We start from the raw sequence: 27,695 nt of genomic DNA, 5'->3' as shown, positions 1-27,695 counted from the left end.
AACTCACTCCATATTAGATTATGCAGGCAACCCCAACATCCACCATTTATCTTCTTGTGTGACTGGTCTACAATCAATCAAAAAGTCACAGGCATATTGATCCCACACAGTACACCAATTGCAACCTCCTTCGGAATGTTTTGTTGCATCTTTCTACTCTCAAAGTACATTCAATGTCAATTAAGCATTTTTGAATATTTACCCAATTGAAGAGGCTGGAGGGGGTCTCAACCTGAAAAATATCACCTGTCCATGTTCTCCAGAGATATTGCATGAACCCCTGCTGAATTACCCCAGCACTTTGTGTCCTTTTGAGGGTTAAAAAAGCAAGTTTTGTTTGCAAGGAAAGCACAGGATCTTCAGCATGCTGTGAAAGGTGTTGTAACGCAGTGACTGGCAGAAAATATAATGCCTAGGTAATTGAGAAACAGTTAATAAATAGCATATCCATGTCAATACAGATAATTGTGATGTGGTACATTTTAGTACCAAAAATAAGAAGGGCCGAGGGTAGTGATTGAAGTAGATCCGCTAGCGGCATTTAAGAGAATTTTGCATATGGATATGTAGGGAATGGATGGGTATGGGTTAAGTGAAGATAAATTAGTTTACTTCAGTTTTGTTTATTATTGTTGCGTGTAATTGAGGTACAGTGAAAAGCTTTTTGTTGCATGCTATCCAGTCAACGAAAAGATTATACATGATTACAATCAAGCCGTCCACAGTGTACAGATACAGGGTAAAGGGTGTCGAGTTTAGTGCAAGATAAAGCCCAATAAAGTCAGAGTAAAGACAATTTGAAGGTCTCTAATGAAGCAGATTGGAGGTCAGGGCTGCTCTCTAGCTGGCGAGAGGACAGTTGAGTTGCCTGATAACAGCTGGGAAGAAACTCTTCCTGAATCTGGAGGTATGTGTTTTCAAACGTCTGTACCATTTGCCTGATGGGAGAGGGGAGAATAGGGAGTGACTGGAGTGAGACTGGTCCTTGATTATGCTGGTGGTCTTGTCGAGGCAGCTTGGAGTTTAGATTGAGTTAATGGAAGGGAGGTTAGTTTGTGTGATGGTCTGGGCTATTTCCACAACTCTCTGCGATTTCTTGCGCTCTTGGATGGAGCTGTTCCCAAACCATGCAGTGATGTATTCCGATAAAATGCTTTCTACGGTGCATCTGTAGATGTTGGTGATGACATGCCGAACCTCCTAAGCCTTCTGTGGAAATAGAGGCGTTGATGTGCTTTCTTGGCCAGCGCTTCGATGTGGCTCATCCAGGACAAATTGCTGGTGATATTTAATCCTAAGAACTTGAAACTTCCAACCATCTCTACTTCGGTCCCATCAATGTATGTGTGTGTGTGACGTTTAGCCTCCTAAAGTTGATCACAATCTCCTTTTTCTTGTTGACATTGATCGAGAGGCTGTTGGCTGGGCACCAGGTTACAAGGTTTTTCATCTTTTTCATGTACTCTGTCTCATCGTTATTTGATATCCGGCCCACTAGGCTGTCTGCAGATTTGTAAATTGTGTTGGAATGGTATTTGGCCTCAAAGTCATGAGTGTATAATGAGTGTAGAAGGAAGCTGAGAACACATCCCTGCGGGGCACCAGTGTTGAGAATAATCGGAGAGGATGATTTGTCACCTATTCTCACTGATTGTGGCCTGTTGGTCAGGAAGTCGAGGGTCCAGTTACAGAGAGGAGTGTAGACTCCAAGTTCCAGGAGTTTGGAGATGGGGTTGGATGGGATAATGGTATCGAAAGCAGAGTTGTAGTCTGTCATAGATGTGCTTCTTATCCAGGTATTCCAGGGGTGAGTGTAGGGTCAGGGAGATGGCATCAACCATGGACCTGTTGTGGATAGGCGAACTGCAGTGGATGGTCTTGGCACAGATATTGTGGGCCGAATGGCCTATTCTTGTGCTGTTCAATGTTCAAATCAACCCTGGGGGTGGGCTTGGAGAGGACATTCACTGGTGGCAGGGTTTGAGCAACGATTGGTGTAGAGGCGGAGTTTGAACGGCTGACTGCGGTGAGAGGCGGAGTTTGAACGGTGACTGCAGTGAGAGGCGGAGTTTGACCGGCGACTGCGGTATAAGCAAAGATCCTATAGCTGTAGGATCTTTGGTCTAAGGAGCCGGGTTGGCTTTTTCGTGCCGGCCCTTGTTTCGAGTGTGTGGAAGAGGTTTGTGGTTGCGGGGAGCGATAATGGCGGAACAGAGCCTGGAAATCGACGGCGGGATAATGGAAGGGGTGAGTGGTGCGTGGACGCGGGCCCGGGCCCTTTGCTTTGCCGGGCCTGTGCTGTCCGCTCTGGGTTTCGCTCACGTCGACTGCGCGGTTTTTGGGCCTGGAGTGGAAATCTGGCATTTATAATGTTTTAATGCCAATCGTAGTTGTGTTCAGAGCGCGGAATAAAACTGTCTGTCGAAATAAAGCAGTGGGTCGGATCTGATTATATTGTCACGGCCCCTCAGTCTCGGCCCGTTACTTTGGGTCGTTCTTTACATCGGACAATTATAATCAATAATTGTCATTTCAAATCTAACAGCTTGCTTGAGTATTGCTTGTATCGTATTGATCAACTATGATGTATACGTTTCTGGTCTAGTTTCGAGGGTTTAAAAGTCTCGAATTACATTCAAGAATTTGGGGTGGGTTTGGACAACTCACAATGTATCTGCTTCAGAGATGTTGTTGTCTGACCCGCTAGTTACTCCAGCTTTTTGTGTCTATCTTTGGTTATGTATCAGTCTGAAGAAGGGTCCTGACCTGAAATATTACCCATCCATATTCTCCAGAGATGCTGCCTGACCCGCTGAGTCACTCAAGCACTTTGTGCCTTTTTTTTGTAAACCAGCATCTGCAGTTCCTTGTGTCTACAAGTGAAATTAAATGATTGATGATAATCAGATGTTGTGGATGGTTGTTCTGATGTTTAATTTGATTGTTGATAGAGAAAACACTGATCCTATTATGATGCCAATTTATGTCCTCCACAGGTTTAGGTTTATTATTGTCACCTGTTCTGAGGTAGTGATTTTTTGTTTTGTTTTGAATACTATCCAATCAGATAATATAATTATATATCACTATTTATAACTGATATAGCCCATTACCTATTAAAGGGCTTTCATTTATGGGTAGCTTGAGAATGTGAAAGTCTTGTTGTTAGCAATCATTATGTGTCGATGTATCTGCTGTGATTCAGTTGGTAGTGGTTTTGTCTCTAATTACATTCAGATAAATTTATTGTCATACGCCATAGAATCATAATCATAGTCGTACAGCATGGAAACAGGCCATACTGTCCTTTCTGTCCTGGACCTCCTTTGCCTGAATGAAGCACAATGCAAACTGGAGGAACAGCATCTCACATGGAAAGCAAATAACTCAACAGTATGAACATTGAATTCTCTAATTTTGTTTTTTCCCCACCCACCTATTCTGCTCTCCTTTCAAACCTGACCCTTCCTCTGGCTTCACATTTCATTCTTCTATCCTTATCATACATTCTTTTGTCTCCTTTTCATCTCTACCGTACGTCTGCTTTGGTGGTAAGAACAGGAAGGCAGATTATTATCTGAATGGTGTCAGATTAGGAAAAGGGGAGGTGCAACAAGACCTGGGTGTCCTTGTACATCAGTCACTGAAAGTAAGCATGCAGGTACAGCAGACAGTGAAGAAAGCTAATGGTATGTTGACCTTCATTGCGAGAGGATTTGAGTTTAGGAGCAAGTTGGTCCTACTGCAGTTGTACAGGGCCCAGGTGAGACTGCACCTGGAGTATTGTGTGCAATTTTGGTCTCCTAATTTAAGGAAGGACATTATTGCTATTGAGGGAGTGTAGCGAGTGTTCACCAGGTTAATTCCTGGGATGGAGGGACTGACACATGAAATAATAGGTGGACTGGGCTTGTATTCACTGGGATTTAAAAGGATGAGAGGAGATCTTATAAAAACATATAAAATTCTTAAATGATTAGACAGGCTAGATGCAGGAACAAAATTCCCGATGTTGGGGGAATCCAGAACCAGGGGGTCACTGTTTAAGAATAAGGGGTAGGCCATTTAGAACTGAGATGAGGAAAAACATTTTTACCCAGAGAGTTGTGAATATCTGGAATTCTCTGCCATAGAAGGTTGTAGAGGCCAAAATTAACTGGATATTTTCAAGAGAGAATTACATTTAGCTCTTATGGCTACAGGAATCAAGGGATATGGGGGAAACAGCAGGAACGGGGTACTGTTTTCAGATGATCAGCCATGATCATATTGAATGGTGGTGCTGGCTCAAAGGGCTGAATGGCCTACTCCTGCACATATTTTTCTATGTTTTTATGTCTGCCCACCTGGCAATTAAAACGTTCCCTCATCTGTACCCACCCATCACTTGCAGGCTTTGTCTTTTTCCTCACTACCCTTGCAACGTCCCGTCTCCCCCCCCCCCCCCCCCCAACCACAATTAGCCTGAAGAAGGGTCCTGACCTGAAACGTCACCTATTCATGTCCTCCAGAAATGCTGCCCGACCCGCTGAGTAATTCCAGCAATTCGTTTTTTTCTTTTAAACCAGCATCTGCAGTTCTTTGTGTCTCTTGTGTACATTAACTCCTGGGTAAATAGTCATACAGCACAGAAACAGGCCATTCAGCCCAACCTACCCCTGCTGACTAAGATGCCCCAACTACGCTGGTCCCATTGCCTGCCTTTGGTCCATGTCCCTCTAAACCTTTCCTATCTATGTACCTAGCCAAGTGTTTTTTAAATGGTGCTCTTGTACCTGCCTTGAATACCTCCTCTGGCAGCTTGTTCCATATACCCGCCACCCTCGGAGTCTAAAAAGTTGCTCCTCACGTTCCTATTAAATCTTGACCCTCTAACCTTAAACCAATGTCCTCTGGTTCTCGATCCTATACATGCGTGAGTGCTCATAATACGATAGAATTCAACCTGCAGTTTGAGATGGAGAAATCGGATGCATTAGTATTATTGTTGAGTAAAGGTAACTATAGAGGCATGACAAAGGAGCTGGCGAAAGTTGATTGGAAGGGTACTCTAGCAGGTATGATAGTTTAGGTTAGTTCAGTTGAGTAGCAATGGCGGGAGCTTTTGGGGAATAATTTAGAAGATGCAGGTGCTTTTCAACCCAAAGTTGAAGAAACATACCAAGAGGAAAATGAAGCACCGTGGCTGAGAAAGAGTCAAAGACAGCATAAAAGCAAAAGAGAAGGCAGAGATTAGTGGGAAGCTGGAGGATTGAAAAGCTTTTAAAAAGCAACTAAAATAGCAATAAGGGGAGAAAAGGTCAAATATGAAGATAGACTAGCCAAAATATAAAAGAGGATACCAAAAGCTTTTACAGATAGATAAACAGTATAGCAGAGGCAAAAGTGGACATTGGACTGCTGGAAAAAAATGCTGGTAAAGTAATAATGGGGAACAAAGGGATGGCAGAGGAACTGAATAAGCATTATGCTTCAGTGTTTACAGTGAAAGACACTAGCAATGTGCCTGAAATTCAAGTCAGGGGACAGAAGTGAGTGCAGTCACTATTACTGAGGAGGTGGTACTTGAGAAGCTGAAAGGTGGAAAAGTGGATATGTCACCTGGACTTGATGGATTACACACCAAGGTCTAAAAGACGTAGCTGTAAAGATTGTGGAAGTGTTAGTAGTGATCTTTCAAGAATCACTGGGATCGGGAAAGGTTCCAGAGGACTGGAAAATCGTAAATGTGACAACTGTTTAAGAAAGGAGTGAAGCAAAAGAAAACAAATTATAGGCCAGTTAGTCTGACTTCTGTGATTGGCAACATTTTAAAAGCCCATTATTAAGGATAAAGTTTGGAGACACTTGGAAGCGCTCATGCAATCATGCCTCTTATCTCTGTCAGATCATATTTGTATGTTTAAGAAGGAACTGCAGATGCGAGAAAATCGAAGGTACACAAAAATGCTGAAGAAACTCAGCGGGTGCAGCAGCATCTATGGAGCGAAGGAAATAGGCAACGTTTCGGGCCGAAACCCTTCTTCAGACATTGCTAGTGTCTTCCACTTGTATGTTTTTCTGTAGTGCAAGTAGTTATATTGTAGGGATAGCTACTTTCCCACAACTATCTAATTCTTGAACCAATGTGCACGATAATGGAACACTACAGTCCCTTTCTTTCACTACCTTGGAGTTGTCTTTTTCTAATTGTTTTGCACTAATTTTTTTGCGCAATATTTATTTTGAATCTGTTTTTGTGTGTTTTGTCTGAGTCTATGTACCTGCAAAGTTGCTGCAGACTGGATATTTGTTATGCCTGTACCTTGCTATATGTGCAAATGCCAATCAACTCAATTTTACTCTGAATGTTTGTGGCATTTTCTCTTTCCAGGGAGGGCAGATTTTGCGTGTTTGTACGGCGCTAAGTTGCCTTCTAGGAGTGAAGATAAAAATACACAATATCCGAGCGGGGAGAAGTACACCTGGGCTGAGGTAAGTGTACTCAACTTATTTTATCACAATTTATTTCCATCCATCAAACTCTAGTGTGATATTAGGTGGTATTATCACCTAATACCACATTATATGGTGCCTTCGTTCTTGAAGCCAGTGAGATAATCCACTGACTATGACCATCAATCTGACATAAGGCTACATTTTGATAGGGTTGTCAAAAGGCTTTAGCCATTGTTGTTGGAAAGTGGTGTTTATGGAGTTCGCATTACAAAGTTGCCGCAGAAGTAGAAGCCATTGAGTCTATTAATACAGTACTAATTAAATTATGAGTTTTTACAAATCTGTTTTCCTTTAGTAAAAAGCGGAAAGCTGGAAGAAGTCAACAGGTTAAGGAGCATGTAGGCAAATGTGTATATAGGGCCGAGGGAAGAGGAAAGATTGTTGGCATATAGCAGGACAAAGAGGTGGGATAGAGGCCAATACGTGGAATATCTGATTATACATATCACATGTTAGCTGATCAGAGGGAGCCAGATGTGGAAGGAGGGCTGGGCCAAAGGCTGGTAGGTGACAGGTGGAACGAAATTTGGGAGGTAGTGATGATGGGCATATAGAATTGTGTGGGGGGGGGGGGGGGGGGAGGAATGGGAGTGGGGAGAGCAAAACTAGGTGGATGGGTGAATGTGTGTGGGATGAGAAGTTTAGGATGGATGCTCAGCTGCAATTGGAACAGTTAATGGATAAGAATGAATGAATAAGTTTAAGTTTATTGGCCAAGACTGTACACATACATGAAATTTGCCTTGGTGCTCCGCTCGCAAGTAACAACATGACATACAGTAACAATTAAGTAACAATGATACATTAAACATTAAACATTAATAATTAAACATAGTCCCCTGTCACAATGGAGTAGGTTGAGGAAAGACAGGTTGGTGTGTGAGTCGGAAGGAGAGATAAAATGATATGCAACCCGAAGCTCAAGATTGCTGTTGTGGACAGCGTAAATGCTGCACAAGGTGGTTGCCTAATCTATGTATCGTATGGTTTAACCCATGTAGAGGATGGCCTGTTTGTGAGCACCAAGTAAGACTAGGTTGGAAGAGATGCAGTTGAACCTCTGCATCACCTGGAGGGATTTGGTGGCGAGGGATGAAATTAAGGGACAAGTATTACACCTTCAACAGTGCCAAGCGATGAAGGGCAGTGGTTAACTTCATACTTCAACCCACTATGTCTGTACCGAACGTAATGCCTAGATAAACTAATCTCATCTTCTTGCACATATCCATACCCCTAATTCCCTGCATATCCATGTGTCTATTTACATTTGCTTGTTATCATTTTGATGGGTTAAAGACTATTCCGAATTGATGAGTACTTTCAGAAGAGAATGTTCTAATTAGGTTAGTTTGCGGTCTCTTTTACAACCACAAATGGCTGGTGTCAGAAATTGAAGAATATTTAAAAATGGTGCAAAAATAGTGATATTCATAAATTATGTCATTATGTCCTTGACTTGAGGCTCTTGCGATGGAGATTGATAAACTTCTAATTAATGTAACCATCATAAACAATAAATGCATAAGCAAGGACCTTAATAATAGGATTCTACTGAAAACAAAATTTTGATTTTTAAGGCCGCAGCATCTGTCAGGACTCCAGATGATTTGTGATTTATGTGATGGTTGCCTTGAAGAAGCCAAAGTGGGTTCCACAGAAATCTACTTCACGCCAGGTAAAATCAACGGAGGTAACCATGTTGCAGATACAAAAACAGCAGGGTAAGCATAAACACACATAGTAGCATATGTAATGTGATTTTAGATTGATACAGAGCTTGTCATTAACTGAATTTTGTGAAGGTTAATAAATGCGTCAAGAGTGTTTAATTGTCATATTTACTGGCAACAGAACAATGAAACTCTTACTTGCAGCAACTTAACAGGTCCATAAATGCACATAAATATATAATAATCATAATGCAATAAATTAATAATCATAATACTAGATAATCATAATCGCACAAAAAAACAAAAATGTGCAACCAAAAGACCAGAGTCTATGGTAGATTATAGTTGCTGAGGTTAGTGTTGTGTAGTGTTCAAGAGGCTGATGGTTGCTGGAAAGAAGTTGTTGAACCTGGTTGTCTCGGTTTTCAGTTCGTTCAAATGTTATCAGCGAGGAGACTGTGGTCAGGGTGGTTTGGGTCTTTGATGTTAGCTGCTATTTTGAGGAAGTGCCTCCTATAGATCCCTTTAATGGTGGGGAGGTCACCATTTGTAATGGAGCAGACATTGTCTACCCTGCTTTGTAGTCTCCTTCGTTCTTTGGCATTCAAGTTGCCAAACCAAGCCATGATGCAACCAGTCATTATGCTTACTACCATATGCTTGTAGAATTTCAGTAGAGTATTTATCAACATACTGAATCTCCTGAATTTTCTAAGGCACTAGAGGCATTCATAAGGTCTAGGAACAGAATGAGGCCATTTGACCCATCAAGTCTACTCTGACATCCAATCATGGCTGATGTATCTTTCTCTCTCAACCTCCTTTTCCTGTCTTTGTCCCATTACCCATGACACCCTTACTAATCAAAAATCTGTCAACCTCCTCCTTAAAAACATCCATTGATGGCCTCCACAGCTGTCTGTGGCAATGAATTCCACAGCGTCACCACTAGTCATCACTCTGACTAAAGAAACTTCCCTCATCTCCAATTTGAATGATAATTGAATGCCAAATGTACGTAAAATGGGACCAGCTTGAATAGGGAGGTTGCATGGGTCGAGGTCACGGCCCGTGACCCTTATTGTTGCCACGCATCGCCTTCTGGAGTACAAGTGCTGAACGTCAGGTAAGCACTTATTATGGCTGCCAGTACAGTGGGCCCGTCTTCTGTCCCAGCATCCGGACTCCACGCTGACTGGTTCCACACTCGCAGACCTCGGGCCGTCTGTCCCCGCGGCCGGTATTTGGTGGCTGAAATATATAACCATATAACAATTACAGCATGGAAACAGGCCATCTCGACCCTTCTAGTCCGTGCCGAACACGTATTCTCCCCTAGTCCCATATACCTGCGCTCAGACCATAACCCTCCATTCCTTTCCCGTCCATATAACTATCCAATTTATTTTTAAATGATAAAAACGAACCTGCCTCCACCACCTTCACTGGAAGCTCATTCCACACAGCCACCACTCTCTGAGTAAAGAAGTCCCCCTCATGTTACCCCTAAACTTCTGTCCCTTAATTCTCAAGTCATGTCCCCTTGTTTGAATCTTCCCTACTCTCAGTGGGAAAAGCTTATCCACGTCAACTCTGTCTATCCCTCTCATCATTTTAAAGACCTCTATCAAGTCCCCCCCTTAACCTTCTGCGCTCCAAAGAATAAAGCCCTAACCTGTTCAACCTTTCTCTGTAACTTAGTTGCTGAAACCCAGGCAACATTCTAGTAAATCTCCTCTGTACTCTCTCTATTTTGTTGACATCCTTCCTATAATTAGGCGACCAAAATTGTACCCCATACTCCAGAATTGGCCTCACCAAAGCCTTGTACAATTTTAACATTACATCCCAACTTCTATACTCAATGCTCTGATTTATAAAGGCCAGCACACCAAAAGCTTTCTTTACCACCCTATCTACATGAGATTCCACTTTCAGGGAACTGTGCACAGTTATTCCCAGATCCCTCTGTTCACCTGCATTCTTCAATTCCCTACCATTTACCATGTACGTCCTATTTTGATTTGTCCTGCCAAGATGTAGCACCTCACACTTATCAGCATTAAACTCCATCTACCATCTTTCAGTCCACTCTTCCAACTGGCATAAATCTCTCTGTAGACTTTGAAAATCTACTTCATTATCCACAACCCCGCCTATCTTAGTATCATCTGCATACTTACTAATCCAATTTACCACACCATCATCCAGATCATTGATGTGCATGACAAACAACAGTGGACCCAACACAGATCCCTGTGGCATCCCACTAGTCACTGGCCTCCAACCTGACAAACAACCATCCACCATTACTCTCTGGCATCTCCCATTCAGCCACTGTTGAATCCATCTTGCTACTCCACCATTAATACCCAACCATTGAACCTTCTTAACCAACCTTCCATGAGGAACCTTGTCAAAGGCCTTACTGAAGTCCATATATACAACATCCACTGCTTTACCCTCATCAATTTCCCGAGTAACCTCTTCAAAAAATTCAAGAAGATTAGTCAAACATGACCTTCCAGGCACAAATCCATGTTGACTGTTCTTAATCAGACCCTGTTTATCCAGAAGCTTATATATATTATCTCTAAGTATCCTTTCCATTAATTTGCCCACCACTGACGTCAAACTAACAGGTCTATAATTGCTAGGTTTACTCTTAGACCCCTTTTTAAGCAATGGAACAACATGCGCAGTACGCCAATCCTCCGGCACTATTCCCGTTTCTAATGACATTTGAAATATTTCTGTCATAGCCCCTGCTATTTCTACACTAACTTCCCTCAATGTCCCAGGGAATATCCTGTCCGAACCTGGAGACTTATCCACTTTTATATTTCTCAAAAGTGTCAGTACTTCCTCTTCTTTGAATCTCATAGTTTCCATAGCTACTCTACTTGTTTCCCTTACCTCACATAATTCAATATCCTTCTCCTTGGTGAATACCGAAGAAAAGAAATTGTTCAATATCTTCCACCATCTCTTTTGGCTCTGCAGATAGCTGTCCACTCTGACTCTCTAATGGACCAATTTTATCCCTCGTTATCCTTTTGCTATTAATATAGCTGTAGAAACCCTTTGGGTTTACTTTCACCTTACTTGCCAAAGCAACCTCATATCTTCTTTTAGCTTTTCTAATTTCTTTCTTAAGATTCTTTTTACATTCTTTATACTCCTCAAGCACCTCATTTACTCCATGCTGCCTATAATTATTGTAGATCTCCCTCTTTTTCCGAACCGTGTCCAATTTCCCTTGAAAACCATGGCTCTTTCCGATTTTTACTATTTCCTTTCAACCGAACAGGGACATAAAGATTCTGTACTCTTAAAATTTCACCTTTAAATGTACTCCATTTCTCTTCCACATCTTTCCCATAAAACAAAATGTCCCAATTTACTCCTTTTAAATCCTTTCGCATCTCCTCAGTTAGCCTTTCTCCAATCAAAAATCTCAACCCTAGGTCCAGTTCTGACCCTCTCCATAATTATATTGAAACTAATGGTATTGTGATCACTGGTCCCGAACTGTTCCCCAACGCATACCTCTGCCACCTGACCCGTCTCATTTCCCAACAGGAGGTCCCTTCTCTAGTAGGTACTTCTATGTATTGCTGCAAAAAACTATCCTGCACACATTTTACAAACTCCAACCCATCCAGCCCATTTACAGAATGTGTTTCCCAGTCTATGTGTGGAAAATTGAAATCTCCCACAATCACTACCTTGTGCTTACTACTAATATCTGCAATCTCCTTACATATTTGCTCTTCCAATTCTCGCTCCCCATTTGGCGGTCTATAATACACCCCTATAAGTGTTGCTACCCCTTTCCCATTTCTCAGTTCCACCCAAATAGCCTCCCTAGACGAGCCCTCTAATCTAGCCTGCCAAAGCACTGCTGTAATATCTTCCCTGATAAGCAATGCAACACCTCCACCTCTTGCCCCTCCAATTCTATCACACCTGAAGCAACGAAATCCTGGAATATTTAGTTTCCAATCACAGCCCTCCTGCAACCATGTTTCACTGATCGCCACAACATCATACTTCCAGGTGTCAGTCCAGGCTCTAAGTTCATCCACCTTTCTTACAATGCTCCTAGCATTAAAATATACACATTTAAGAAACCCACCCTCTCTTATTCTCTGTTTATTGTCTTTTTCTTCTCTCCCCTACATTTTGGGTCAGTGCTACCATTCTCTGCCTCCTGCCTTACCACTGACTGCTAGCTTTCCCAATTTGAGTCCCTCCCCCCAACCATACTAGTTTAAAGTCTCCCCAGTAGCCTTTGCAAATCTCCCCGCCAGGATATTGGTCCCCCTCGAGTTCAAGTGCAACCCGTCCTTTCTGTGCAGGTCGCACCTTCTCCAAAAGAGGTCCCAATGATCCAGAAACTTGAATCCATACCCACTGCACCAGTCCCTCATCCACTCATTTATCCTCCACCTCGCTCCATTCCTACTCTCACTGTCGCGTGGCACAGGCAGTAATCCTGAGATTGTTACCTTTGCAGTCCTTCTCCTTAACTCTCTAACTAACTCCCTAAATTCTTCTTTCAGGACCTCTTCTCTTTTTTTACCTATGTCGTTGGTACCTATATGTACCACAACTTCAGGCTCCTCTCCCTCCCATTTCAGGATTTCTTGGACCGTTCAGACACATCCCTGACCCTGGCACCAGGGAGGCAAACTACCATCCGGGTCTCTTGTCTGCGTCCACCGAATCGCCTATACGACCCCCTGACTATAGAGTCCCCTATTACAATTGCCCTCTTCTTTTCCTTACCCTTCTGAGCAACAGGACCGGTCTCTATGCCAGAGGCCCGGCCGCTGTCGCTGCCCCCAGGTAGGCTGTCTCCCCCACCCTTACTCAAACATGAGTACTTATTTTCAAGGTGTACAGCCAACGGGGTACTCACCAGTCCCTGCCTCTGCCCGTTGCCCTTCCTAACTGTGACCCAGTTTTCTGTCTCCCGTGGTCTTGGAGTGACCACCTCCCTGTAACTCCTATCTATGACCTCCTCGCTCTCCCTGAGCAGACAGAGATCATCGAGTTGCTGTTCCAGGTTCCTAACACGGTCCCTTAGGAGCCCCATCTCGACGCACCTGGCGCAGATGTGGACGTCTGGAGGGCACTCAGACTCCATGACCTCCCACATCTGACATCCAGAACAGTAAACTGCCCTGGCCCTCATTCTCCCCCTTAACCGAATACAATAAAGCCTTACCCGGGATACAAGCCAATCAGCTGCTTCCTCTAGTCCTGTAACGGCTGCTTCCTCTAGTCCGTTCGACCAATCAGAGGCTTCCACCAGCCCCCTTAATTTTAAGTGTGATCTGCGAATGGAACGTTGCAGATTTTGATAGTCCTCCCTCTGTAACGGCTCCCGGGCCTCTGTTGAGACAAGCCCCGCGATGGGTTTTTTAACTCACCACACGAAGGTCGCTCCTCCTTCTGTAACGGCTCCCGAGCCTCTGTTGAGACAAGCCCCGCGATGGGTTTTTTAACTCACCACACGAAGGTCGCTCCTCCCTCTGTAACGGCTCCCGGGCCTCTGTTGAGACAAGCCCCGCGATGGGTTTTTTAACTCACCACACAAAGGCCGCTCCTCCCTCTGTAACGGCTCCCGGGCCTCTGTTGAGACAAGCCCCGCGATGGTTTTTTTAACTCACCACACGAAGGTCGCTCCTCCCTCTGTCGGCGGCGGGGCTACAGACAGCCCGGCACCTGGGGGGAATCATCCCGTGTGTGGGTCGGGAGTGAATCGCCCCGTGTGTGGGTCGGGGGGTGGGTGTGGGGAATCACCCCGTGAGATGGTGGGGTTGGGGGAGTGAATCACCCCATGTGTGGGTCGGGGGTTGGGGGGGTGAATCACCCCAGTGTGGGGGTCAGGGTCCGGTGCCGGTGCAGCGCGGTCAGTGACTCTGGATGGGCGGAGGGACCAGACTGTCTCCAACTCTGCTGCAGCTGACGGGAACGTTGCCAGGTTTATGGCCCCACGTGTCCGCTGCCCGGAGCCACGGCCCCGCTCCACCCGGCCCCGTGTGTGAGCGCTGCCGACCCACAGCCCGTCACAGTGCAGCCGCACAGGGGGAGACGGGGCAGAGGGCGGCCGTGGCCGGACAGCGCTGACCCCGGGGGGAGGTTTGGGGCTGTCCCGAGGGATCCGCTCCTTCGGCCGCTTGCACCTTGGTGCTCGGGTTCAGACCGCTCAGTCAACCTCCAGCCCTGGGCGGTCGTGGGCCGGGACAGCAGTCCCTGAGCAGCAGTGATTTTGGCGGTTTTCTCTAACGGTTACCCCTATTTCCAAAAATTGTTTACAGCGCAAAAATTGACTTTTGGCGGTTTTTAACAGGTAAGAACGTACGTGTTTCGTGTGTTAATAGTATATGCCGGAAGCTGACTTGTACTCCAGAAGAGTTGAACTACTCCATGCGTCATGCGATTTGACCTTATGACCTTGCGTGCAACCTCCCTATAGACATCTTCGTCAGCATGGACAAGTTGGGCTGAAAGGTCTGTTTCTGTGCTGTGTGACTCTTATTCTCTATGACTAAGGTCAATTGTGTTTTGTTTACTAGGAGCGTCAGTCTATTAATGCAGGTCTCCATTCCGTGTGTTCTCTTTGCTGCTTCTCCATCACAACTGATTTTACGAGGAGGCACTAATGCTGAGATGGCTCCACAGATTGATTATACTTTACAAGTAAGAGCCAGTATGGTGTTGGGGAAATTGGCTGTGTGCACTTTTCTAAGGATAGTATTTTATCTTATTGTAATAGAAATTTTATTAATTTGTATATTTCCAACCTTTTAAGATTTTCAATTCATTTGCGTATGTGCACATTTATAAGCATGTTTTACGTTAGCTGCTTTTAGTTTTAGTTTCTATGGAACTTTTCACTGAGCACAAAGTAAGCCAAAACCAAAGACCAAATGGACATTTCAAAATGGCCTTCAGTCTGACATTTTCTACAATTATCTGATTTCCATCTGCAATATCTCTGATTTTATTTGGCATCTGTTTCCTGTCAGTGTGATTAAAATTAGAGACTTATTTTACACAGATATATTGTCATTTTCAAAAAGAGACCCTCTTACTCTAAATGCTCTATGTTCACTATTCAATGGATCAGACATTTGACTGAATAGCCAATGGTTGTTTTGAAATCGTCTGGGCACGATGAAAGCATTTAATATTCTTCAGAAAACACGCTTTGTGCTATATTATAATCCTTCTTTCTACATATTAACCAACTAATCTTTGTGTATGTGTGTATAATGGATACTAGCAATAACATTTATATTACATTTTTATATTAATGGAACATCCCAATACCTGTACAGGAGTATTTAAAAAGTTTGGGAAGGGGACTGGACAATAATGAGTATCTTCAAGTGTGTGGCAGTGATGATAAAGGGTTAGTGAGGAAATTCAGGCCATGGTGTATTGGCAACTGAGAATGACTGCCATTGTTGGGGCAATCGTAATGTTCTTTGGTTGTGGACTGAAGGAACTTGCAGAGATAGGAGGGGTGATGGATTAGAAACCAAGCATGTGAGTTGCAAATTTATGTAGATATATAAGAAATATATATTTTACGGTATTAATGAATATGGTGGAAGATGTTTTGGCTGAAGGGCAGAAAGCAGAATGAGTATCTTGGTAAGGTTTTTTTAAATATATGCTGCATGTTGTGAATGATAAAGAAGAAAGTGGAAGATCGACACAATGTTGGAGTACCTCAGCGGAACTGGCAGCATCTCTGGAGAGAAGGAATGGGTTCTCTCCAGAGATGCTGCCTGTCCCGCTGAGATACTTCAACATTTTGTGTATCTTCGATTTAAACCGTCATCTGCAGTTCTTTCCTACAAAAGAAGAACGTTTGATGAGGTGCTCAAAAAGGAGCAAGATGTCAGGTGTGGAGTTGTGCCAGACCAAGATATGATTTAGTGATGGAATGTGCACTATCACAATGAAGGTTTTGAGCAGGTGGTCAAAGGTAGTGCTTGGTGGGGTAGCTTGATTTAGGAAGATGTCCTTGTCTATTAGCCAGATTTCTATCAAGACACTGATAATATACTCATCCACAATCTTCCTCATGTGAGTGTCTAGTTCACAAATAAATTGACATTCTGGTGGATGGTGCAGTTACAATGCTGGGAAGGATCAGTTGAATGCAAAAGACTCTTCAGAGACTGCCAAGAGGTTCCGAGGGAAGCTATAAACTAAGTTGTACCATACAGCACAATGACAGGAGAATGGGAAGGTGGAGGAACACTGAAGGATGCGAGACAGAATTTGGGACGATATTGTATCTGAAAGGAGGAAAACAAAAGGAGGCATGATTACTTAAAATAATCAGCAAGGGATAATGGTCTTCCAGGGTCCATATTAGCCAATACTATTGATCATTCTGTGTCATCAAATATGGACCCCCTCCTCTTCAAAAACCAAATGACAAATCTAAAACAAATGACATTTCCACGGAAACATTTTCATTTAATGATATTTAATGATATTATCGTTAACCTAGCTTTTTCCCCTTTGGTCTCTGTGACAAAGAGGAGTGCAAGTAGGATAAATGTTCAGTTCCCATTTATGTTGTGGGAATGATGCCACCCACTTGCTCTGCCATTGAAATGGAATCAAGGAATGGAATGATAAAAAAAATAAAATAAAAATTCTGACAGCAAACATTAAAATGTTAACTTGCACCACACCACCTCCAGGTCCCTCAGATCGTCCGATGGGGTTATTGAACATCCCGCGGTCTAGGCATAAGCTCAGTGATGACAACGTCTTTGCGGTTGCAGCTCCTAGACTGTGGAACAGCATCCCTCTTCCCATCAGAACTGCCCCCTCCATCGACTCTTAAGTCGAGACTCATCTTTTGAGACTTAACTCATCTTTACTCTCAAGCATTTCTAGATGTCCTCTGAGGGATGTATACATATGTATGTATTTATGTATGTACGTTAGTACCTCTATAACGTTAGTACCTCCACTAATGTAAAGCACTTTGGTCAACGAGAGTTGTTTTTTAAATGTGCTATAGAAATAAAAGAGACTTGAAGGCATTGGTTAGGCTCTTTTTGTTCAGTTGGGTTTGGATTAATGGTAGTTATACTAAAACAATTTTAATTTTTTCTTAAAAATCAGATACAAAATGTAATAATCAAATGTTCTGTTTTGCAGGTCTGTAAACCAATCATGGAAAAGTTTGGATTTCATTTTGACTGTGATGTAAAAATGAGGTGGGTTTTGAGCAGAGCAGTTCAAAAATTGAGTAATTATTTTAGTTTGGTTCGGATATACAGCATGGAAACAGGCCCTTCAGCTCACCGAGCACACCGATTATCGATCACCCATTCACATTCATGCAAACTCCACACAGACTGCACCCGTGTCAGGATCAAATCCAGGTTTCTGGTGTTGTGAGTCACCACTGTGCCACTCTTTTACTTGTACACCCAATTTCAATAACAATTCAAATTAATACTGCTAATATTTGTCTTCACACACAAAGTAAATCTTATTTTGCATTGAAACGGTGGTGAATATTTTTAGCTTCATAAGAATGTTGGGTATTAAAGCACAAGGTAATATTGACAATTACTTTTCATAAAGAGCATTTAACATCATAATACATTGGGCCAGAAACGACACAGTGTAAGATGGTTGCTAAATGTGATACCAGGTACCAGAATTATTAGATTGATGTATTAAATGTTCACATTTACTATAAATATTCCTTGTTCTCTCCACTCCTTTCTCTGTAACCTGTTTGATTTCTAGCTGTTCAGTTATTTTGTCAGTCAGAACAGCACTGGTTGTTATCAGTCAATGATTACAATCAGTAATCTGGAATGCTATTTTATTTTTTCTGCAATTGTTAATTGGTGTGAGTTTTATACTTAGAATTTGTTTTATTTTAAATTTCCAGCAGAATTGCTTTTTAATTATTAAATATAGAACTTTGGGAAATGGGAATAGAACATATTGTAAGAATGATTATGAGGAATTTGTCCAACTCCATTAGGAAGTGGTTTTGGGTTTTATGAAAGTGATGACACTTAAATGACCACTGAGAGAAGTAGATGTTGGAATCTGGAGCACCAAATAATCTGCTGGAGAAACGTTTTAATAATAATTGGTTATTGTTCATAAACAGAATATGTGTTGGCTGTGGGAACTTGGTATTCTTCAGTAAGAGGCCATAACAACCAAGTTGTGATTACTGTCGATTTGTAGTCCTTATAATAACTGGCCTCACACCATGTCAGGTTATATAGTTTATTGGTTACAAGCAATACAACTTCTCACTTAAAAGTTCACTTTAAGACTAAAGGAATGCAGCAGACCGCGACGCTAACAAGCTAGTGGGCGCAACTACAAATGCATGACTCGTAGCATGAGCCACAAATCTACAATTACTAATCCAAACATCTGCATTTTATAGTATAGTTTAATCTAGTTTATTACATTATTGTCGCGTGTACCATGGTACAGTGAAGCTTTTGAGAGATCTGGACCAGGCACTCCTGGGGAATTGTTGACTATGCCATTCTGTTTCATCTGGCACTTCAGATTAATAATTCAATCAATTCAATTCAATCAGATTTATTCATCACATACACAATAAAGTGCAGTGAAATGAACTTGCCAGCAGCGGTACAATCAAAAAGAACACACAATAATAATTTAACACAAACATCCACCACAGCATTCTTCACTGTGGTGAAAGGCACAAAGCACAATCAGTCCTCCATTGTTCCCCCGTGGTCGGGGCCATAAACCTCTGCAGTCGCCGCTACGGGTGGCCAAATGTACAGGCCTACTCGCCTGTAAGGTAAGTCCGGAATCGGTGCTTCGCTACCGGAGACCGCGGCTTCAGGATGTCGTAGGCCGCAGGCCGGCAGTTGGAGTTCTTCTCCAGGGATCCCCGGTGAGGGATCCTGTTTCCGACAGTAAGTCCACGCCACGCCTGCGGCTAGAAGCAGCACAGACGCTTCAAGATGTTGTCATTAATTCTTTTTGAAAATGCTGAGGGTGAAGACTGGTAAATTTGAGCCACTGAAGTTTTTATTTTGCAGAGGCTACTATCCAAAGGGTGGAGGTGAGGTGAAAGTAAAACTTTCTCCAATAAAATGGATTACTCCAATAGACATGACAGAAAGAGGAACCATTACAAAGATCCATGGGAGAGCCTTTGTTGCTGGAGTTCTACCAATTAAAGTATGTGGTAAATGTTATAAACCTTTTTTTAATGTTACACAATTAACATTTTTATTTTCATTTATGCACACTTATTTTTTGCTTCAAAATAAGCTTTTTTTGCTTTGCCTGAAGTATTATATTCAATATTGACAAAATATATGCAGAAATTAAAGCTGGGGCGTTGAGCCCCTTGTCAGGTGAAGTATGCCACCTTATTGGGTATAGGTTATGATGATTGGGTATCAGTATAGAAATGCTTCCAATCAATTGTACTGAAGAATAAAAACAACTTATGTTGGGTCCAGATGAAGGGTCGACTGTCCATTTCCCTCAGCTGCTATTCCACCTCCGATTTCTTCCGGCAGAATGTTTGTGGCTCCAAATTATGTTGGGATTGCTCATGGGAGCTTTAAAAGGGAATATTGAGAAAGTATGTTGGGATTAGTAAATACTTTTGTGGCAATATGAGCATGCCACTTTGCAGATGAATACTATGGTCATGTAGTACAAAGTGAACTATGGTCATGCACTCCAGCCCAGCACCTCTTTGGTCACTTTCCTGTTTTGGCACACAAGATCACCAAATAATATTAAATTCTATTTCACAATTTGCTCAGATGGAATTTCAAACTTCAAATCTCTGGCTGTCAAATGCTAAATTCAGTACAAAATGTAACTCAGTGGGACAGGCAGCATCTGGATATAAGCAATGTTTTGTTTTTGGGTCGAGACATGAGGAAGGGTGTCGCCCCGAAACGTCACCCATTCCTTGGCTCCAGAGATGCTGCCTGTCCCGCTGAGTTACTCCAGCATTTTGTGTCTATCTTCAATGTAAATTAGCATCTGCAGTTCCTTCCTACACATACTAAATTCAGTACTCCAGAGCAAATGATTTTGACACTGATAGTTTGACATCTCAAATGACTTTCTTTTATTAGGTGCAACACAATATTCGGCAGAAGATTGCACATTTACTCTGTTAGATTTGAGCTCAAAAGGTTACTTCTTGAATGTTGAAAAATAATTTACTATATCAAACCAATAGTACTAAAATAAGTGAAGATGCTGAGATTCATATGAGTTTTTTTTCTTTTTTCATAGCTTGCAAATGAGATGTCATCTGCAGCCATGCGGTGCATCAGGAAAGAAATGCGTGACATTTATGTGAATATCCAACCTCTGCAGGAGCCCAAGGATAAGGCTTTTGGAAATGGAAATGGAATTATGTAAGAAGCAGAACTCTGCTGTTGTAATCGGATGGGTTCTCTTCTACTTTAAGATCCTGGAGCTTTCATGTTGTAATATAGCATGACTTTTTCCCTGCGTCTATTGGTATTTGTTTCCCCCCCACTCCATCGTGTCATGTTAAATGAATTCAAAAACTGAACACATGCAAAGACATTAATACTGATTTGTGTGTCCTTTTTATTGTGCTTGAGTAAACTGCAGCTAAGTAATTCTGTTAATGCTGATCAAGTGCAACGGCATTTACTGTAAACTCTTTATACAAGATTTACTTAAAGTGCCACCAGCTCAGAGCATGGCTGGCAATAATGTAGTTCTATCATACATTACTACCAACTTGTGACTTTTGGTCTTTAGATTTTTTTTTAGTTGTGAAGGCACAGTTGAGTGATGTTCTGCTAACTTAATTATAGAAGGAGACTTGATCATATGTCAGAAGCTTTCTTTTACTGTTCAAAACAGTGTTGAAGTAACTCTCCTTCCCCACTCCGATTCTTGTTGTTTGATCACTACCATCCCCCATCACCCCCCCGGACACAATCAGTTTGAAGAAGGGTCCTGACCCAAAACATCGCCTGCCATTTCTTCTACAGATGCTGTTTGACAAACTGAGTTATTCTAGCAATTTGTCTTTTACTGTTCTACTTCAGTTAAAATGACAAAATTGGAATTGGTGTGGTTGTTAATGTTCCGCTGTATACAATTTTGCACCACTGATGATATGAAACAATTGTCTTGATTTTCTATGTGACCTTCTCACTATGAGCATTATTTTACCACAGACTAGAAAATTCAGAAGCAGAAACGTAATCACCCCAGAATTTCCCTGAACCCTGCCTGTGTACTTACAATCTTGTTCAGTTTATAATTACAACACTTCCGTTGCAGCACCTGATGCCTGTTATGATAGTGTCAAGAGAGAGTTAGATTTTGCTCATAGGGCTAAGGGAATCGAAGGATATGGGGGGGAAAGCCAGAACGGGGTACTGATTTTGGATGATCAGCCATGATCATATTGAATGGCGGTGCTGATTTGAAGGACCGAATGCACCTATTTTCTATGTTTCCATGACATTTTGCCTTCAGGTTGTGCTCAATATCAAACATTATTTTAATATTCCCACTATTCAACCATTAGTGACCACCATTTTTTTGTTACTAAGTAACCTGTTCATCGGGGTCAAATTGAAAAGCAAGCATGTTGGTTATTCTTGACAATTGTTTCGATAAGGAGTACATCTCAAGTTTAATAAAAATCTGTGTTACTGAAAGGAATTTGATGTGCCTATACAATCCTAAAGAGGATTAATAGTAAATGCCTACCAAGCTCAATGAATTACCATGAGATTCTTCCCTTGTATGACAGCACTAGTTTTTCCGTTGTTGTCGCACTGAATGTGAAGCATCTGTTCTACGTGCAGGCAAAGCAGAACTGCATCGTTGGGGCTCCCTGCCCTTGGCTACCATTTATGCCTTTCACACACCAGCCACATCTCTTGCAGCAAAATTGGAATCCTCAGACGGCAAATTAATTGACATTCTGACAAAGTGCCTCCAAGCTGAAACACTGACTGTTTCTCTTCCAACAAATGTAGCCTAATGTGCGGAGTGATTTCTCTTTTTGTTCTAGATTTCCAGCATCTGCATATATATATATTTTCTCTATTCCTGGTTCTTCAGAGCTAACATAATTGGAGGAATAGGTTTTTTAATGTAATTTTAGAAATTTAGGGGCTCCTGTAAAGTTCTTAGTTATGCATTTTGCAAGATTAGGAGCCGGTTTTGACGAACTTTTACAATAATCAAGTACATATTTTTAGATTTTTTTTTCCAAAAATAGTTCTAATTTTTTTAATCTAATTGATATTTCTTTATATAGTATCGTGGCTGAAACGTCTACAGGGTGTATACTTGCAGGATCTGCCCTTGGTAAAAGAGGTAAAACTGTTTGCATTGTTGTATAAAATTCACAAGGAATAAATACTAAATTAATGTACTGATCTGGTATTAACATATAACAACAACTTTATATGTTTTGAATATGGTCATATATCCTGAGGCTCTTCATCAGAGCTTCATCAGACAAGATCTGATAGCACACTAAGTGACCTGTTGAAATCATGAAAGGCTGTTGGTGAGAGAATAATAATTGTAATATTAAACACACAATATGGAGCGTGTTATATTGTAAAAGGTACAAAAGTTTGTCAAGAAAAATGACTTGCAGATTGCATCAAAGCACTGAGACTAAACTGTTTCTGAAATACAGGAGTTTCTGCAGACCGAGTTGGGCTTGAAGCTGCTGAGATGTTGCTGATGAATCTTCGACATGGTGGATGTGTGGACCAGTACTTGCAGGACCAGGTAAAGGGCACAAACAGGCTATTTCAATAGTTTTTAAAGCTTAAATGTGTTAAAAGAAAGAAAAAATATGGACCTTTATTATCCTGAAGCTATTTCCTCCCTCTTTGCTCCAGTCTTGCTGCCCCTGTAATGAACTGCTATTGGCTGTACGTTAATAGTCTAATACACAATCGACAAGTCTACCACTATATGACGTGGGCTTGCATTCTAATAAGGTCTCACGCATTCTATTGTCTTGATCTTATTCTGAACTTTATACAATTTCTTAATGCCAAATATAATTGGGCCATCTCGTCCTAATTATACTTCTGTAAATTCACATATTGGATTATTAACAACAACATGTTATCTGGCAGATGCGCTGTTACCTGACTATTATTTTAAACTAAAGACTTTAAATGCCCATTGTAATATTTATTCCCATAGACAAATCTGTTTAAAAATGATTTTCTTGGCAACCTTGTTTCAAAGTATTTTCATGGTTTATCTGAAGCCACTGGGAGAGCAAAGAACATGGTGCAGAAACAGGCATTGTTACCACATTTGTCTGGTGGATGTATACACTCCCCTTACATTCAACCTCCCAAAGTGCAACACCTTACACTTGCTCAGGTTAAACTCCATCTGCCACTTCACTGCTCATTTCTGCAGCTGATCTATATCCTGCTGTAACTTCTGGAGGCATTCCTCATTGTCTGCAACTCCTCTAATTTTGGCGTCATCAGCAAACTCACTCACCAACCCACTACATTTACATCTACGTCATTTATATATACGTACCACGAACAGCAGAGGTCCCAGCTCTTTCCCCGTGGAACTCCACTGGTCACAGACCTCCGGCCAGAATATCTGCCTTCCAAGAGTCAAGAGTGTTTTATTGTCATATTCCCAGTGGAAAACTTACTTGCTGCAGCACACAAAATATGCAAACATAGTGCACTGTAAACCACCATAAGTATGTAAAATTATGAATGATATGGATGGGATAGACGGTCAGAACCTTTTTGCCAAGGTGGAAATACTAGAGGAGATGGCTTTAAGGGCAGATATGTGGGGCTTTTTTTTTTTTTTTTTTTTTTATTGCACAGAGGATGGCGGGTGCCTGGAATACACTGTCGGAAGCGGTGGTGGAGGCATTTGGATAGGCACATTGATAAACAAGGAATGTGAGGATATGGATCAGAGGAGAGTCGTTTATTTTGACATGTTTGGCACTGACTTTGTGGGCCGAAGAGCCTGGTCTTGTGCTCTATTTTAATATCTTCAGTGAAAGCGTGATTCTGCTCAATAGCACGACTTTGGTCTAAAATCGCATTTATTTCATGTGTAGCTCTAGTAAAGGCATTGGGAAATGTCATGAATGTTGAAAGGGAAGTGTTACATAGCCATGAACTTTCCTGATTGCGTATTTCTTTGGATCAGATTATAATTTTCATGGCTCTCGCTAAGGGTGTCTCCAGAGTAAGAACTGGACCATTGACCCTTCACACTCAGACTGCTATACACTTTGCAGAAATGCTAACCAAGGTCAGTATATTTGTCGTCTTGTGAAATTGTTGGCAATATGATTGATTCTAAATGAATTTTATTTTATGGCATTCTTCTTGAGCTTAAAACAAAATGTCTAGAGGTTGGATGTTTTTGGGAAGCATGGTCACCATTGGCGTTGTGAAGAACTGTGAAGAATTAATACAAGACTGTTTAATGCTAATCCAAAATCATCTTGGGCCAAATATAAAATAGTTGGTAAAATTTTATAAAGTATGGCTTTTTTATGTCAATTTAATTTTTTAATGGTGTTTCCCCAAAGCAGTGCTTTATTTTGAAGTGATTTGAGTCTTCCATGTATCATTTTGTAGGAGAGCAATTTTTCTGATGAAAGTGGAAGATTGGAAATGTCAATTATTATTTTTATTTATTTATTATTTTTCACTTTGCAGTGTACTTTAACTTCTGACCATTACAATTTCTTGTAAAATCTTTAAAAGTAGCATTTTTTAGCAGGCAGGTTAATCTATTAGTTATTAATTGACACACAAGAGACCATAGATGCTGGAATCTGAAGTGGAAAAACAAACTGCTGAAGGTACTCAAAGTGCTGGAGTTAGGCAGCATCTTTGAAGGGAATTGCCCAGATGACATTTTTGTTCGGGACCCTTCTTTAGCTAATGGAATAGAGAGGAGATCGCTGGTTAAAAGTTTCTAGTCTCATCATCTGTCCATTTCCTTCCACTATTATTAATTGACAGAATTTTGTCAATAAAGTAGTGTTATATGTAGGGTAAAGTTTTGCTAACTTGTGTATTTGGCCTATAGACCGTTTAGTATTAACATTATAACTTGGCTATGGTATGTTGTAATTTTTATATATGTCACTAGAGATTCCTAATTTAGCTCTTTGTTTAAATTAAATGAACTTAATGATGCGATTTCTTGACCTTTTGTTCGAAAGCTACTTTCTGTATTACATTCATGTCCCAGCAAATGCAATGAATAATGCTTGTATAATGTACAATTCTCTTGTGTTGCATGTGAGGTGTTGAGACAGATTTTCATTTTGCTTTTTTTTTTTCAGGCCAAGTTTACAGTAAATAAAATCAATGATCAAGAATCTGGATCAGAAAGATGCATCATAGAATGTGAAGGGATGGGAATGACAAATCCCAGCATCTGATATCTGAAATGTATATATGCAAAAACAGTAGAAGCTGTATATTGTCCAGTACTTTGGGGAATCTTAATCCTAGTGACTGTTTCATGTGAGATTCAAATTTACAAAAATAAATATTGGATTGCAATCCAGCTTTTTTTTCTCTTGTGGATACACTGCTGTAGGAAGAGAAGTGAACTGGGTAAAAAATCTAAAAACTAAAGGAGTATACAGTCTAATTTGGACGTGAAAAGGACTTGTGCTATCCAATAAGTAATTTAATCTCAATAGTATGTCTCTGTGTATTCTCTGTGGTGTTTTACTGCTGGTCCAGCAAGAGGAACATTGCTTTATAAAATAGCAGACATTTAAAAAATAAAATTCTGCTTAATGATGACAGTTGCTACAGCTCAAATTCCCATTTGTTTTTGTGCATGGCATTATTGTAGCAATGTTACAACATTTTGTGATTTTAAAAATCAAGTCTGCAATTTATCCCATCTGATAACGCAAAAAAAAGAGGTTTAATTTGACACCTAATTCACTTTAATATCTTCAGTAATAAAAAGGTTATGGCCATTTTCATACTCAGAAATTAGCATCTGTTCCCTATTGCTTTTCCATTGACAACACAAAAGCTGTGATCGAGGACAGTCAAATGGCCATAACTTTCTTAAAAATTAAGAGAACTGAATGAAATTTTCAGTTATTATAGATTGAAGCATTCTGAAACAAATATAAAACATCTTACTTGGATGACCTGAAATTAAAGCATATAATTAGTTAATTACCTAATTGTAGTTAATTACAAAATTGACCGTTGTGACGGAAATTGTAATAAACAACCAGACTGCCTTGAAAATTCAAAAGTGTGATATTCTCAAGATCAGAACTTTAATATAATTGTATTATATGCTGTAAGTCCGTAACAGATAGATGAATAAATTACAATTTCTAGCAATAGACCAAGTCTTGATGGATAAGATCAGTTGCTAGCTGGTACATTGGCATATCATAATCAGTAGCATCATCATACTCCTCAGATTGTAACCAATAAGCAACTCTGTACACCTTGTTTTTCCTCAACTTTTCAATTTTGGCATTGTAAACTACAAGTTTTTGCTCTTCAAACCATGCATGACATGCCTTTCTGCCCACTACTTTCCCCATTAAGAATGTCCTGTAGATTCCATTTCTTAAGAAAAGGATAATTTTTTTTAAATAGCCTAAGTATCCAAATAACAATCTAATCCCATTCACACAAGAATTCACAATATAACATGATTTTTAAAATCTCACTGTCATTAATTTATATGCCAGATGGAAGGAATTGAATGTTGAATTCCCATGAATTAATCTAGAAACATCCACTCAATATAATTAAAATTATTATTTTTTTGCACAATACATGGGACTAAAACTGATATTTAGTATAAAAATATTGACTATGGATAGACAATTACACAAAATATAGACGATTTAGATGCTCTTATGACATGATTGTCCAAAAAAATGAGCATTTCAATCATCTTGCGAGTGGGTTTTTCTGGAACGCGATCGACTGGAACGTTGCATTTGCGGTGAATTTGAACCTGATATCGGCAGGAAAAACACTGCCGGTTCGTATTGAGCCCAAATCACATTTTCGCATCGTAATATTTGATTAAAGCTATCCCAAGAAACAAGATTACATGTAAAATATACGACTTACATTTTGTTTTGTTCCGTTCGTGCGATCCGTCACGTTGTAGGCGTTGAGGGCGTTAGAAGTCGCTTTTTATTTTAATGTAATTATTAAATTGTCTCGCGATTAATTTAAAAAAAGTCGGATCAATTTTTCTTCAGCAGCTGGCAGCCCAAGGAAGTCCGCCTCCAATAAGCAATAGAAAACGGCATTTTACAATACATACAATACAATTCAATTTATTGTCATTTGGACCCCTTGAGGTCCAAACGAAATGTCGTTTCTGCAGCCATACATTACAAACAAATAGACCCAAGACACAACATAATTTACATAAACATCCATCACATTGCTG

The 27,695-nt window shown here is 40.9% G+C and overlaps 1 protein-coding gene across 1 annotated transcript; it reads left to right on the top strand.

Annotated features, from left to right (window-relative positions):
• Positions 1-1,989: 1,989 nt before the first annotated feature.
• On the top strand, positions 1,990-26,051 carry rtca (RNA 3'-terminal phosphate cyclase). The gene is made up of 11 exons (XM_033027928.1): positions 1,990-2,247; positions 6,374-6,474; positions 8,079-8,222; positions 14,759-14,882; positions 17,376-17,434; positions 19,274-19,415; positions 20,499-20,623; positions 22,522-22,580; positions 22,912-23,006; positions 24,429-24,533; positions 25,582-26,051. The coding sequence occupies exons 1-11, from the start codon at positions 2,203-2,205 to the stop codon at positions 25,678-25,680; spliced, it is 1,098 nt and encodes a 365-aa protein (XP_032883819.1). The 5' UTR covers positions 1,990-2,202; the 3' UTR covers positions 25,681-26,051.
• The last annotated feature ends 1,644 nt before the right edge of the window (positions 26,052-27,695 follow it).

This window comes from Amblyraja radiata, chromosome 10 (genome assembly GCF_010909765.2).
Source record: "Amblyraja radiata isolate CabotCenter1 chromosome 10, sAmbRad1.1.pri, whole genome shotgun sequence".
NCBI lineage: Eukaryota > Metazoa > Chordata > Chondrichthyes > Rajiformes > Rajidae > Amblyraja > Amblyraja radiata.
Note: the sequence above shows the minus strand (reverse complement) of the source record. Positions and strands in the feature narration are given on the sequence as shown.